The sequence below is a fragment of the Malus sylvestris genome, chromosome 6, assembly GCF_916048215.2.
Source record: "Malus sylvestris chromosome 6, drMalSylv7.2, whole genome shotgun sequence".
Classification (NCBI taxonomy): domain Eukaryota; kingdom Viridiplantae; phylum Streptophyta; class Magnoliopsida; order Rosales; family Rosaceae; genus Malus; species Malus sylvestris.
In genome coordinates this window covers 25413223-25428647 of record NC_062265.1, presented here as the reverse complement: position 1 = coordinate 25428647, position 15425 = coordinate 25413223, and the positions used below count along the sequence as shown (strand labels likewise).

Sequence of the window (15425 nt, the reverse complement as noted above, 5' to 3'; positions counted from 1 at the left end):
TATTAAAAAAAACAATAATTTTACAACTAATTTAATCATATTATTATCCGGGTGCGAAAGACTTTTTTTATAACCAGCATTACATACCTCTAAGATGTTTTGAACATGTTTAAAAATAGAGAAAATAATATTTAAAAAACAAATGATTGAATCACATTATTGCTAGTCATTGTGAGGCTATGCCCACCCTTTCCCCCTTAATGTAAATAATATCGTTTGTTAAAAAAAAATCATTTAACAATTAATTTAATCACATTATTATTCGTGTGCGGCTAAGCCCACACTATTTTTATAACCGGCATTACACGCCTCTTAAGATATTTTGAACGTGTTTAAAATAGAGAAAATAATATTTAATAAACAACTGATTGAATCACATTATTGTTAGCCTATTATGAGGCTAAGTCCACCCCCTCCCCATTAGTGTAGATAATATCGTTTGTTAAAAATAAAAAAATTATCATTTTACAACTAATTTAATCACATTATTATTCGTGTGCTAATGATATTTTTTATAACCGGTATTACATGTCTCTTAAGATGTCTTGAACGTGTAAAAAAATCATTTGACAACTAATTTAATCACATTATTATCCGCGTGCGAATGACCTTTTTTATAACCAGCATTACACGCCTCTTGAAACTTTTTGAACGTGTTTAAAAATAGAGAAATTGAATCACATTATTGCTAACCTATTGTGAGGTACTAATTATAAAATAAAATAAATACACACACACACAAAATTAATTATTAAAAAATACTATTAAAATGACAAAAATGCCTCTGCCTTATTTGATGCATTATTTTGAAATACCTTTGAAGGTTTTTGTTTTAAGGGTATTTTTGTTAAAGCTTAATGACATCAAAACACTATTCACATTTTCTTCTCTCTTTATATATAATAGATTATAATTGAGGCTTCCTACAAGTGCATAACAACAGTTCGGCGTGAATAAGGTTTTTTTCCTACTTAGCGCTTAAAATTTCGAAATGTCCCATCAATCACAATACTTAAGAAAATCGTGTCATTTTTTAAAAACAGATAAAAAATATAAAATTCTAAAGTATTGTAGGATCCAGATTCTTGTCGGAGTCTTTTGATGAGAATTCTGAAGTAAATTGTGTTCGTTTATCATATATTATGCAATTAATTTTGTCAATTACTGTTTATGTTTATTTTAAAATATATATTTAAAGTAATTTTTTATCACATAATGTACGATGAACAGACATGATTCACAAATTATCAGAGACCTCGGACTCTGTTATGATGGAGATTTCAAAATTTTAAATGCCAACTAGCAAAACACCTTATTCACGCCGGAATTGTTGTTACCACATGTTAAAGGCTTCAATTGTAATGATATTTTAAAGGTTAAGTACATTCTGGACTCTCTTATCTGGACTCTCTTATCTAATTTTCTAAATATATGCACCCATTTGTGCTTTTGCAATCTCGAAAACACAAACCCTTCAATTCCCCTCGATTTATATATATATATATATATCCCATGGCGTTTTGGGTTGGTATTAAAGTGCCGAAATGGTTTACGACACTGCTCGTCCTGGCCCACTGCTTCAAGATCCTGTTGATAGTTGCACTTTCCCATCTAGGTCTGCTCAAACCTTCCCAAGAGATGACTGAGTTAGAAGAATATCGTCGTCGACAAACTAACAATCATTTTGTTGTGCTGGATCGTCTGTGTCCATCGGCAGTTCCCGTGCCGATCCATGTTCTAACAGAATACATCAAGAGGAAGCCTCCGGTAGTGGAGTTTGGTCAAGTTTTCGACAAATACACAAGGCTTGAAAGTCTGGACACAGAATGCAATATATGCTTGGAGTGCATAGAGCGGAGCCATGATGTGAGGGAACCGTGCAATTGTGATCATGTGTTTCACAGGCAGTGTCTGGATAGTTGGGTCGATCAGGGCCAGGTAACCTGCCCTTTGTGCAGATCTCCATTGTTTCCGGCTAAGAGCGAAACAATGAGCTGCGGCAAAGGAAGTTCAGGAACGATAGAAAGGGATGGTGAGCACGGTTCGGTTTGGTGGAGCTTTGAGTGAAACCGAAAAAATGTTTTTAGGGTTCGACTCAGTGCAATTGTAAAGCTAAAATCAAAATATAATCAAACTATTTGATTTTGGTTTGGTTCGGTTCCTAACCGTTTAAATACGGTTTCAAACTATTTTGCAAATAAAATGAATAGTTTCATGAATTGCAGATTTGCAGCCACCGGCTACGATTCAAGAATCAAAATTGCAACTACCAAAACGTTATTAGCGAGGTCAAATCCTGTCGAAAAAGGTATTCTGCCTTCGAAAAAAATATTTTTTCGAGGATAAAAGTTGGCCGTTGGTCGTAAAAAATTCTTCCATTGGAAATCTTTTTTTCCCACCGTCTTAACAAAAAGCATTTCCGACATCAATCATCTCTTAGGTTGAATTTTGAAAGTAATAAAATTATTTTAGTTAGAATAACAAGTTTGGTCATAATTACTTGGATAAATTACATTTTACCCCTCAGGTTTTGGGTCGATTTCAATTCCTTACAACATCTTTAAAACATTTCAATTTCATACATTTACTATCATTTTATTTCAATTTCATACATTCGTTAAAAAATCTATTAAGTAAACCGTTAAGTGATAACGTGGCAAATAAGGGGTCCCCATTTGTGCTGATGTGGCTAAACACTTAATAAAAAATTTATTAATTAAAAAAAAAAGAAAAAAAAAAGTTTGTCTTCCCCACCCCTTCTCCCTACCCGAGCACACCCCTAACCCAGAATCCCATTCCTCCACCCCTTCTCCCCACCTGAGCACACCCTCCTCCAAGTTCTTTAGCCGCGCCGGCCTCATGTCCTTCATCTTCGTCATCCACAATTCCCAATGTCCCAGTTCATCTCTGCCAAGTTATCATTGAGACCATCCTCTGTGACGGTACACTCTGGCCGATTCCGTAGCTCGTCGACCGAGCGTCTACTCCTGATGAGGCCACCGAGGCCGATGTCGGGGGCGTCACTATCTCTATGGACATGTGGAGGCTTCGAGATCCGAGTCACAACTCTGGTTCCTCATCCCGGTTCACCATAGCCTCCTCGCCGAAACGCAAGCAATCTGCCACGGTCGACGAGTCCTCCACCAAGTTACTTTAGCTCCAGCACACGCAGATCTGGATCTCCGGTTGACCTCGACCCCGTCTTTCAAACCCAAGCCCAAATCAAAGATGCAACAACCGGGAACCCCGTCCATGAACTCAGATGAGTCTAGAGTCACCACGTGCTTCAAGAGTGGGTTCGAAGATCAACACCCATACTACCGAAGAGAAAGCTACTCAACTTGGTGAATCTGACGTGGCTATATGAAATTGAAATATGGGGTGTGCTCCGGTGGGGAAGACGAATTGGGTTTTTTAGATGGGAGGGGAGGTGAAGACAGTGGAAGAGGGTGGGGGAATAGGATTCTGGGTTGGGGGTGTGCTAAGGTATGGAGAAGGGGTGGGGAAGATGAACTGGGTTTTGGCTTTTTTATTTTATTTTTTTTACTTATTTAATTAATTATTTTAACTTTTAAAAAAAATTTATTTAGTGTTTAGCTACGTGGCACAAATGTGGTAGCCACGTCAGCACAAATAGGGACCCCTTATTTGCCACGTCATCACTTAACGGTTTACTTAACAGATTTTTTAACAGATTTATGAAATTGAAATAAAATGATAGTAAATGTATGAAATTGAAATGTTTTAAAGATGTTGTAAAGAATTGAAATTGATCCCAAACCTGAGGGGGTAAAATGTAATTTACCCTAATTACTTATACGACTTATATGATGGTTGGAAATACTTTTTGTACGACGACCTTTCTTTTTTTCATTTTCTTTTTTCAACCATTGATTTTCGTCGAAAATTAAAGATGGTAATTCTAACCGTTAAACCCGATAACCGTACATAACTGTCTGAATAGATTGGATCTGGATATAAAAATTCGGGTATGGTATGGATATGGGGAAAAACCATGAACTTTATTCGGTTATGGTTTTGGATGTGGTTGTAGAGGTCCCCAATCCGTATCCGTCTCTGAATCCGACCCAAATATTATATATATATATATATATATATATATATATATTTGATATATAATATAATTTTATTCAATTCACCGAACCCTCCCTATACTAATTCATTATGCATGCATCAAACCCTATACTATCTTTATTATGCACCAAACATCATGCATGGGGCATACCAACAACCTCATCAATTCAATACTCTTATTGTTATACTCAACCAAATTAATTCATTGAATCATTTTATATATCAATTATCAAATGTTCCAAGTTTATCAGATTCATCTCTCTTCAAGAGTCTCACTGTCAAGAAATCGATGCATGTTGTCAGCTCAATAGGTACTCTTTCATTCTTTTTCATGTTATTTGATTCATGCAAATTCTCAATTAGCGTCAGTTTTCTACTTTATTACATATGATATAAACCCATAGAATTATGAAAAATTAAATCAATAATTGTCTTCTTGTTTGTTGTTTTATATTTAGTTTACATGTTAATTGATTCAGTTTCAGTATTATACCATGTCTTTGTTTACATATTAATGGATTTGGTTGTGTTCACAGCAATCAAAATGTCTAAAAGAAAATTTAAAGTCTCAAGAAGAAACAATATCTACCCCAACTGATTCTAATCTAGTACCTACATTGAATCCAAGTGTTGTGCAACAAGAAATACCAAATCAAATTGCCCGGCCTTAAGATATACCAACTCCAAATAAGGTCGCTGGTGAGATTGAGGAACCTGGAGGTGATGATGGTGAAGGTAATAATTTGAGATTTCGCAATTTGGTGTGACAACATTACACAAGAACAGTAGTTGATGGGGGTGATGAAAGCAATATGTAATTATTGTAACAAGAAGCTTGGTGGGAACACTGGAAATGGAACCAGCCATTTGAGAAATCATGTGACAATATGTCCGCATTGGAGACAAAAAAATTTGAAGCAAACGCTAACCCAAAAAGTGGGAGATGGGAAAGTAGAGTTGTATTCTTTCCATGGTTGAGCATGTTGGATTTAGAAACTTCATGAGTGTTGTCCAACCATTGTTTAATGTTGTTTCAAGAAACACAATCAAGAGTGATATCCTAAAAATATATGATTATAAGCGTTCGAAAACAATGCAATTGTTGGATGAAAATAAGAGTAAAATTGCCATAACTACTGATATGTGGACTGCAAGTAACGAGAACAGAGGATTTATGGTAATAACAACACATTTTATTGATGACTTTTGGACGTTGCAGAACAGAATAATAAGGTGATATTTTTAATACTTTAATTTCTATTTAATTATTGTCTAGCTTTAGATTTATATTTCAGATTATTTATTGTAACCATCTTCTTTGTAACTTTTTCAGATTTATTTATGTGCCTTGTCTGCATATCACCAAGACACTTTCAGATGTTTTGATGGAGTGCTTGCTAGATTGGAACCTTGATCGTAAGCTTTCTACCTTAACCGTAGATAATTGCACTATAAATGATAAAATGATTGATCTTATTCTTGAAAAACTTTCTAGTAGTTCACTTTTGTTGGGTGGAGGGTTCTTTCACATGCGTTGTTGTGCGCATATATTAAACTTGATTGTGAAGGATGGTCTGCAAGTGATTGGTGGTGGTGTTGAGAAAATTCGTGATAGTGCTGTTTACTTGACAGCAACACAAAAAAAAAAAAAAAAAAAAAAAAGAGGAAAAGTTTGAGGAAGCTGCACGTCGGTTGAAGCTTCCAAGCACTAAGAAGATGGCGCTTGATTGTAAACTTGGTGGAATTCCACTTTTTAAAGATTCAATTTGCTTTGATTTACAAGGATGTTTTCCCTCATTTGAAACAACGAGAGTCGCAATATAAGTGTTTGCCTGATGATAGAGATTGGGAGATGGCAAGAGAGATTTATGAGAAGTTAAAGTTGTTTTATAATGTCTTCGAGTTGTTTTCTGGAACTAAGTACCCAACAACCAATCTTTATTTTCCAAAGATTTGTGAGATCAGGTTGTTGCTTACCTGGTGGCTTACCTCTAGACGTGATCAAATAAAAAATATGGCAAGAAGTATGATTAAGAAATTGATAAATATTGGAGTGTGATTCATGGAATAATGGTTGTAGCTACTGTATTGGATCCAAGATTCAAGATGAGGCTGATTGAGTATTTCTTTCCTCTTATGTTTGGGCAATATGGTTCGAATGAAATTGATAAGATTCGCAAATATTGTTATGATTTGGTAAAAGAGTGTGGATCTAATCATATCTCTAACATTGGTCATCAACCATCATTCACTTCATCTCAATTGAATCAATCTGACTTTGAAGAGATGAATCCCTTAATGGATAACTTTGACTTGTTTGTTTCTAGTACTGTAAGTACTGATAATGTAAAGTCAGAATTAGATCACTATTTGGGTGAGGTTGTTTTGCTTAGAACATCTGATTTTGATATTTTGGGTTGGTGGAAATCAAATGGGACTAAATATCCTATCTTAAGTGCTTTGGCAAGGGATATATTAGCTATTCATGTATCTACCGTTGCTTCCGATTTAGCTTTCAGTGCTAGTGGGAGATTTGTAAGTCCACACCGTGGTAGACTTCATCCAAAGACATTGGGCCTTAATGTGCGCCCAAAATTGGTTATGGAGAGAAATTCAAGGTACCCCAAAGTATTAATTTATTTTCATCTTATATTTGTGCATGTTCTTTAATCTTAATTTCGAACTTATTTCTCAAACTTAATTAATTAGTATGCATTCAGTTTTAGAACTAATTTAAGTATTTACGTTTCACAACTAGCTTCTTGTTCTAATGCACAACTCAGTTGTTACACTTATTTTGAAGATATGGATATGGATGAGGTAAGTATTGGCAATTATATTATATGTATATAATTATCTTCTTTGTAGATTATATGTGTACAACAATTCATATTAATTATTTCATCATTTGCTTAATAATGTAGGAATCATGCTCTATTGATGGGTGTGAAGGAGGAGCACCCTGAAATATGATGCTGGCTTGGTGGAACTAGAAGCGAAGTGCAAATATCTCGTTCTTTTGTCATCACAAGTTTTTGAATTATTAGACAATTTGTTTTGTCTTCCTTTCATATTTGCTTTTGTCCTCTTTTTCTTTTTTATTGGACCAATCTATCATATTGGCTTATCATGAACAACTTCAAATATATTGTTATGTTTTTTTGTAATTGGATGTTGCTATTTAATGATGGAATTACTATCTACTAAAATTTATAGTCCGTCAATTAGATGAATGTAATGTTTTTTTGACGAAGATAGATATAACCGATAACCAATTGAAAATCCGTTACTTGGTGTATATGGTTATGGATAAACCTCAATGGTTAGTTTGCGGTTATGAATATGGTTAATTTTCGTGGTTATAGAGATGGATATAACATTTCCATCCTCAAACCGAACCGTTGTTATCCCTATCGAAAATACTATTTTCAACAACGAGATACTATTTATGAGAATTCAGTTTCATCGCAGTTATCGTTATCCACTATTAATGCAATTTCAGAGTGGAAAGTATTATTGGCACTTCAAAAATCTCATTCTACAATCCTCACAAGTGTATTTTTCTTTTTAAATATAGAAAGTTCGGAGTATAGAAAGAGAATTTTGGAGTGCCAAAAACACTTCTCTTTGAGAGTAAAGATAACAAATACAAATAACTAGAAAGGTGAGCAATTAATCTAATGAAATGCACACAAAAAAAATCAATTATCTGTAAAAAAAAGGTGATTGCCTTGCCTCAGGTTGAATATGTCAGACTTGGTCGACTCCAATTTGGCCAAACTGTTCAAATCGAAAGATAAAGTTAAACAATAAAGAAAGACTAACGCACCTACTAACCAATGTTGTATACTCTCAGGCTTCTTTGGTGTGCGAAATAAAATAGGTTGTGATTTGAAATAGAATTGAGTTTTATCTGTTATTTTTTGTGTCAAAATGTAAGGTTATTTTCAATCAAAAGAGGGTCAAAGGGTTATGTTTAGCCTTATAGCTATACAAGAAATTGTATTTTAATGAATAGTGTCAGGCCATATATTATACCATCTTCAACCGAGATGGCCAAATGACCATAGGCCAAACATAGCCTTTTGAAAAAAAATCATCTCCAATCGAGAGTGCAAAAGGACCATAGGCCAAACATAATATATTGTTTCAATTGAATTAATATGGTTAATTGAATTGAACTATCAAATTAAAATAAGGTTTTCTGACATATTTTGAATGTCACTTGTCGTTAAATTAATAAGCCTTTGGATTTCTTATCTTTATAAAATGAAAAAGATGTGAAAAATTAGTGAAGAATTGAAATAAAATGAGGTAAGATAGTATGGAATGGTGAAAATGATGTGAGAAATGGGATAGAAATGGCTTAGGTAATTATTAAAATAGATATATTTTTTTAATTTCGTAAAAAAAAAAAAGTCAAACAGTAACCTGACGTCAGTATGACGTCAGGTAGCATGTGCTTGGGGGGCTATAGAGCTGGCAAGTTGGCTGCTCTTGGCCAGCCCTTTGGCCAGTTCTCCCATTTTTGTTCGGGTGGGGCCCACGAGCCCTTTGGCCTAGCCCTTGGTTGGAGACGGATTTCGTGTCAAAACGGGCTATTTTTAGCCCTATGGCCTTTTGGCCAGGTCGGTTGGAGATGGCTTAAGATAGACAAGATTTGACATAATGAGTTATGAATTTACAATAGATTGGGTTATCTAACATATCTTTATAACTTTATATGTGAGTTACAAGTCTAATCTTACAAGTCCCTACCAATCCAATTATATTCCTAAGATTCAATCTTATCCAGCCCACCAAAAAAACTCTCAAAGTTTACAACTTTTAATCTTCATGCACGAGACTTGAATTTTTCAAAAATAGGGCTCTTACTTAACTTTTTAAATTTGAATGTTAGAAACCTTTATAAATCAAACAAAGTGAAGCATACCAAGTTTGAACAATGATGATCAGATCAAAGTTAAAAATAATAGTCAAAATAATGGCTTTCATACTCTATCATCGTGGGCAGAGCCATCTTGGGCTTTGAGGGGGCGGATGTCCCCATTAAGGTTTTTTTTTTTTGTTTTTTTTTTTTTTTAGAAAAAATGTACTCTTTTAGTTGTTTATGACATTAACATTAACTCTTTTATGCGCTACTTCATCGTTGAAAGAGCATTTTTTGCTTTGAAATTTATGAAGGTCAATTGTGGAATTGTATGAGAGATCAATGAATAAATGATAACATGGTTATTTTTATAGAGAGAGATATTTGATAGTATTGGTAATGAGGTTGTTATGTAATGCTTTCAAAACATAAAAACTCATCAATGGATATTGTAATATGTTGTATGAAAAACCTTATGGATTGATATATAAGTGTTTTGTTTAGTACATTCCTACCATTTCTTTCCATCCCCTCCTCTCACACTCTTATTTTTGTCTTATTCTTTATATAAAAAATTCAAAACAAGATGTAGACGTGGCGTAATCGCAACCGTTTAAATAGGAGGGGATGGAAATTGAGAGATTAGGAGAGGAGATAATCCTACTCCTTCTAAATATTAGTAGAATATATTTAACTTTTTTTTAACCTTCTTTTTTTTGTCCATTTTGGATCATTGAAATCTTTCCTTTTAGTTAAATTGAGAGAGATGGCTCTTACTTAACTTTTTAAATTTGAATGTTCGAAACCTTTATAAATCAAACAAAGTGAAGCATACCAAGTTTGAACATTGATGATCAAGATCAAAGTTAAAAATAATAGTCAAAATAATGGCTTTCATACTCTATCATCGAGGGCGGAGCGCGGATGTCCCCATTGAGGTTTTTTTTTCTTTTTTTTTTTTTAGAAAAAATGTACACTTTTAGTTGTTTGTGACATTAAAATTAACTCTTCTATGTGCTACTCCATCGTTGAAAGAACATTTTTTGCTTTGAAATTTATGAAGGTCAATTGTGGAATTGTATGAGAGATCAATGGATAAATGATAACATGGTTATTTTTATAGAGAGAGATTTGATAGTATTGGTAATGAGGTTGTTACGTAATGCTTTCAAAACATAAAAACTCATCGATGGATATTGTAATATGTTGTATGAAAAACCTTATGGATTGATATATAAGTGTTTTGTTTAGTACATTCCTATTACCATCTCTTTCCATCCCCTCCTCTCAGACTCTTCTTTTTGTCTATTCTTTATATAAAAAAATTTAAAACAAGATGTAGACGTGGTGTAATAGCAACCGTTTAAATAGGAGGGGGTGGAAATTGAGAGAGATTAGGAGAGGAGATAATCCTACTCCTTCTAAATATTAGTAGAATATATTTAACTTTTTTTTAACCTTCTTTTTTTGGTCCTTTTTGGATCATTGAAATCTTTCCTTTTAGTTAAATTTCATTTTAGTTAAGTTTTAGATAAAATATTCAACATCTGGTTTGACTTGTTGAATAGAAACTAAACGCGTTGTCGTGGTTTGACAATGGGTTAGTGCTTGCTGAATAGAAACTAGGAACGTTGTCATGGTATTTTGCATGTTAGCGTTTGCTAGGGTTGAAGCCCAAAAATGTCATATGCAAGCTTGGTCAGGTCTCAAAGCTCAATTCTTATATGAGCCTTAAGTTGAGCCTAAAATACATACAAAGGTGCATAATCGAGAAAGGAAAATATTTACAATCATGCCACGCTACGGTTATTAAACTGAACATTTATATAAATCACGTCATGCTCATGCAGATCCATGCGTATACATCATGCTAATCACTATTCAAGCTAAAGTAAGCCAAAATCAAATGCTTAGGGCTTGCCAAGTGAATTGTGATGTGGATGCTTACAGAAGTTTATCGAGCCTAAACGAAATCAAGATTATGGAAGACTTTGGGCTGCTTGGGAGCCTGAGGATCCAAGTCCGTAACCTTTGAAGTCCACATGGGTGAGTTTGAGAGAGGCCTGCTTAGTTTCCTCCTTTCCCTAGCTAGCTAACCAACTTAGTTTGGAAGGAACCAAACCCCAAGCCTTAAATTCACGTGAAAGCCTAGCAGGGCATGCATTTAATGAGGATGGAAGTTGACTTTCCCTTCCCAGCTCACGTATAAGAACAATGTACGAAAACCAAGAGACGCATTACCAGAAGTAACGCATGAGGAAGCCGACCATGGGAAAGCAGCACCTCGGAAAGAAGGCACGATGTAGGCTTCACGAGGGTAGTTGTGCCTAGCTGCCTTACACCAAAACAGAGGTGGCAGAAGAACTAGGAGAAAATAGAAGAGAAAACCAAGCCACATTCAAAGAGTCCTTAGGAACTCTAGAAATGAGTCATTCACCTACAAAAGAGAGGTCAAGAGCCATTAAGAAGGGGGGACTCAACCCAAAGAGAGAAAATGAGAGAACGTTAGGAGGATTGTACTACACCAAGCTTGGGAAATCATTCCCATAGTGCAAATAGCCTCAAACATCAAAAAGCATCACACCTACCACCTTAGTGTTTTCCACAACCTCCCTCTGAGCGTTTTAGCTATCAGAAGCCTTTTACCCTAGGAAACCCAAATTATCCAGACTAGAACACCATGCAGCCACACAAACACTCTCTCTCATGCTAAACTAATAAACTTCCACCTTTCACGCCACGCCTCACTTGAGCAAGCCATTATTTGCTTAATCATGCTATCTTCGAATCATTGATCTAATGGGTATTTCCTAAGACGTGCTAATTCTTTCGAGATATTCCAAGAGTTTGTACGAAACCGAACCAAGGAGACAAGAGGATGTTCTCAAATCCCAACTCCACCTTGATCTAAAGGTATCGTTTGGTATGCATACGGGACAGGACAGAATGAAATGGGACTGGACGAGACAGGACGAGACGGGACGGGACGAGACGGGACGGGACGGGACGAGACGGGACGGGACGGGACGAGACGGGACGGGACAGGACAAGACGGAGTGGAGAGGGAGCAAAGATGCCCTCAGATGGAAACAAGGAGGAAGAAGGAGACGAAGAGGTTATAATTTTGTGTTCCACGGATGTGGAACAAGTCATTCTAGGGGGTGAGACGGAACGAAAATTCACCCAAAATTTGTCCCGTAGAACAGCGCATTCCACCCGTTTTAGGCGCAACAAACGTGGGACGGAACACCTCGTCCCACTCCGTTCCGTCCCATCCCACGTACCAAACGGTACCAAAAGTCCCCCAATAGTTAGTTTTAGGTCTCTATATACATCGCTTGTAATATAATTTGAGAAGTCAGTCAAAATGTAATCATATAGTTTGTAGCCGTCTCGACAAGTTGTTCTTTTGTTTTTCCCATAATAATGTTTGTTGTTTATAATTTGTTTGTTCTTACGTCTGAATTTGAGCCTTTTTTGGCTTGCTCCTTTTACCTATGTCAACAACTGCAATGACGATTTTATTTTAAATTCTCAAATGTAATATCTCGCTAATCAACATAGAAACTGAATGGCTATGAATATTGAAGTTGAACCTTTTTTCCTAGGTTTTTTTTCCTCATAACATAGAGTGAACAACAACATACAGTTGTCAATGCCTATGAATATTGTACAGTTTGTCGAATTTTATGGCCAATCTCATTCTTATTAAATTCACAAAACACGAGTCAAGAAACTAGTCGATTAATTGGAGCATTGGCATTGCCCGTGCGTTAAACAATATCATCGGAAGGGCTCACAGCCACAGAAACGGAACAAATACACATGGGGTAAGCAAAGAAACACAAGAAACTGCAACAAGTAACGTCAACCCAAAACTTTAGGCGGAAGAAACGCACCGGAAACAGTGCAACTGTGGTCATGTGTTTCACTGGGAGTGCCTAGATAGTTGGGTCGATCAGGGCCAGGCGACCTGTCCTTTGTCCAGAGCGATGCTGTTTCCGCCCGCCAAGAGCGAAACAAGCTGCGGAGGAAATGCATGGACAACGGAAACAGTGCAACCGTGATCATTTAAGCACTTCAATTAGCATAATTGCGAGTAGCACTTGATGCTTAAACGAAACTAAAGAACTAATCTCGCTTAATTCTCTTTCAATTTAAAAACTATAAGTGATCATGTCACGAGAACTTATTTATATAAAACAAGTGACTGAATTTCTTCCAAAAGGACAATTCTATCTTTGGACAATGCGATCATACAAAATCCGGATGCTCAGTGAAGTGTCATTGCCTTCACAAATTTATTTATCACTTCTGAATTCTGCAAGCTAATAAAACCAAAAACTCGTATCTTCATGAACATAAATCAAAAGTGCAAGCTAATAAAACCAAAAACTAGTTTCTTTATGTACATAAATCAAAACGGCCACTCTCAAAAGGGCCACTCTCAATTTCATACCAGACCATTTTAAAAATTTTATGTTGTATATTCAATTTCTTGTTCTGGTAAGTTTTTTTTATTGAAAGATAAATTTATTGTAAACGAATAAAAATGTTTACATTTTACGTCAAAATATTAAACAGAAATTTCGAGCCAATATAGTTCCAAACAACAACACTATTTAAAGAGTCTGTATCCTCTTTGTGAGAATTCTAAAACTTTGTAAATTGTGTTCGTTTATCGTACATCGTGCAGTCAAAAATTATTTTAAATATTTTTATTTAAAAATAAACATAAACATTATTTGATAAAAACTGACACATAATATACAATGAACGGATATGATTCACGAATCTATAATATCCTCGCCGATCCTGTTGGCTATTTAAAAACAAATTTCGTCAGCAAATATGCAGAACATTACTCTCTGGCTACAAACGCGAATTTCAAAAATAAGCTAATTACATATTTGATCAGAAAAAAGTCGGTTGCAGGTACAGTTTACAGTCGTCGGACGTGGCTCCACATCATGTGCCTTGTTGTCAGCAAACAAATACCCGAAATCTATCCTTTTGAAAGGATCACCGTTCTTCTTTCTTTTTTTTTTTTTGCCATATTTTTCTCTTTGGGGGAAACGTCGACGTTGTAAGTTTAGATATTTGCTGCCCATTATTTTTGTTTTTAAATTTTAATTTGATTATTTAATCTAAGAGTTAAAAGAAAAGAGGGAGTTTGAAAAAGAAGATGAAAATGTAAAAATCAAACAAAACCTCGATCATTAGAAAATTAGAGTCCAGCATAAAGCATGAGGAAACTTTTAGAATTTGTGATTAAATGATATGAAGTATAATTCTAATTAATGATGGATTTAAACGCGTTAGCAGATGTTAATATTGTAGAAGAGAGAAATAGTAGAGAGGTTTTAAAGAGAAACAGAGAAAGTTGTATTTCTGTTGACCCTAGAAATTACGAAGCCTACGTGGCGCGCAGGCCGAATATATTCTAAGCTAACTACGTCCTTCGGTGATTGCGGGGCGTGCCAACTCGTCGGTCGAGGCTCGGCCGAGGAGTAAATTTGATGATGCTGCGTTGGGTCGCGCTACTGACTTCTGCGTCTTGCAATTGCGGCCGAGAAAGGAACGCGTCTCGGCCTCTTGGGTTCTCGAGCCTGAAGACAAGGCTGCTATTTCTTACAAAGTTCACGAACCGAATTCGGCTTACAATGTGCCGAATGTAATAACTGTAACACCTCACCTCGCCGAGAAGGCTAATGAGATGACCTCGACCAACAAGGATTCGAAAACCCTTCTCGACCGAGACTTGGATAGGCAATCGACCGTTCTCGCCGCAGTGCTGTTGATGCCAACGGAAGATACTGCGAGACCGACCGACTCTACGGTGACAGAGCTATCTATGCCGACTTAAGATATCACCGGTTGCTTCCACAGTGCTGTTGATGCCAACGGAAGATGTGTCAGCGAAAAAGGAAAAGAAAAAGATCTCAAATTGTGAGAGTTTGCGCAGGGCAATTTTTGTGTTGATTTGCAGGAGGCTTTTCCATTGCTGAATGTCTTGTATTTATAGTAGCAAAACACCGAGCCCGAGTTCCAATCCTATTCGAACTAGGTTTCCCTCTCCGGATTAACATTACCTTGATCAGTCCTATCTCTGCTAGGACTACGAATCTAGTCCTTAATTGAGCCGGATTCGCCTTCTAGTTTTACTGATCTCGTCGAGGGTCCCTATTGTATTAGGACTCGACTTGCACTCTGATTTAACCGACCTAGGCCTAGAAGCCCACGAGCTGAACGCCCCATGACCCTCTCGCCGTACGTCTTCCCGGGCCGAAAGTGATTCCTCCCTCGGCCCAAACTGTTATTTTGGGCCCAAACATTGCCCCCTCGCTTCTGAGGTCCTCGGCCTAAAACCTTCGGCCGAGTTTCGGCCTTGAAGAAGCGAATCTACCACTCAGGATCCCAATACCCGAGTTCCAAGGCGCATTTATTGAACACGATCGCA

At 36.2% G+C, this 15425-nt stretch overlaps 1 protein-coding gene and 1 pseudogene across 1 annotated transcript; both read left to right on the top strand.

The window, feature by feature from the left end:
• The first annotated feature begins 1473 nt into the window (after positions 1-1473).
• LOC126626694 (E3 ubiquitin-protein ligase RHA2B-like) lies at positions 1474-2219 on the top strand. Its single transcript, XM_050296080.1, has one exon. It carries the CDS (start codon positions 1513-1515, stop codon positions 2065-2067), a length of 555 nt encoding a protein of 184 aa, XP_050152037.1. The 5' UTR covers positions 1474-1512; the 3' UTR covers positions 2068-2219.
• Positions 2203-3394, top strand: LOC126625556 (LOB domain-containing protein 39-like; annotated as a pseudogene).
• The last annotated feature ends 12031 nt before the right edge of the window (positions 3395-15425 follow it).

Coding starts and splice junctions, on each gene's coding strand:
- LOC126626694 (XM_050296080.1), top strand. CDS start 1,513: ATGGCGTTTTGGGTTGGTATTAAAGTGCCGAAATGGTTTACGACACTG.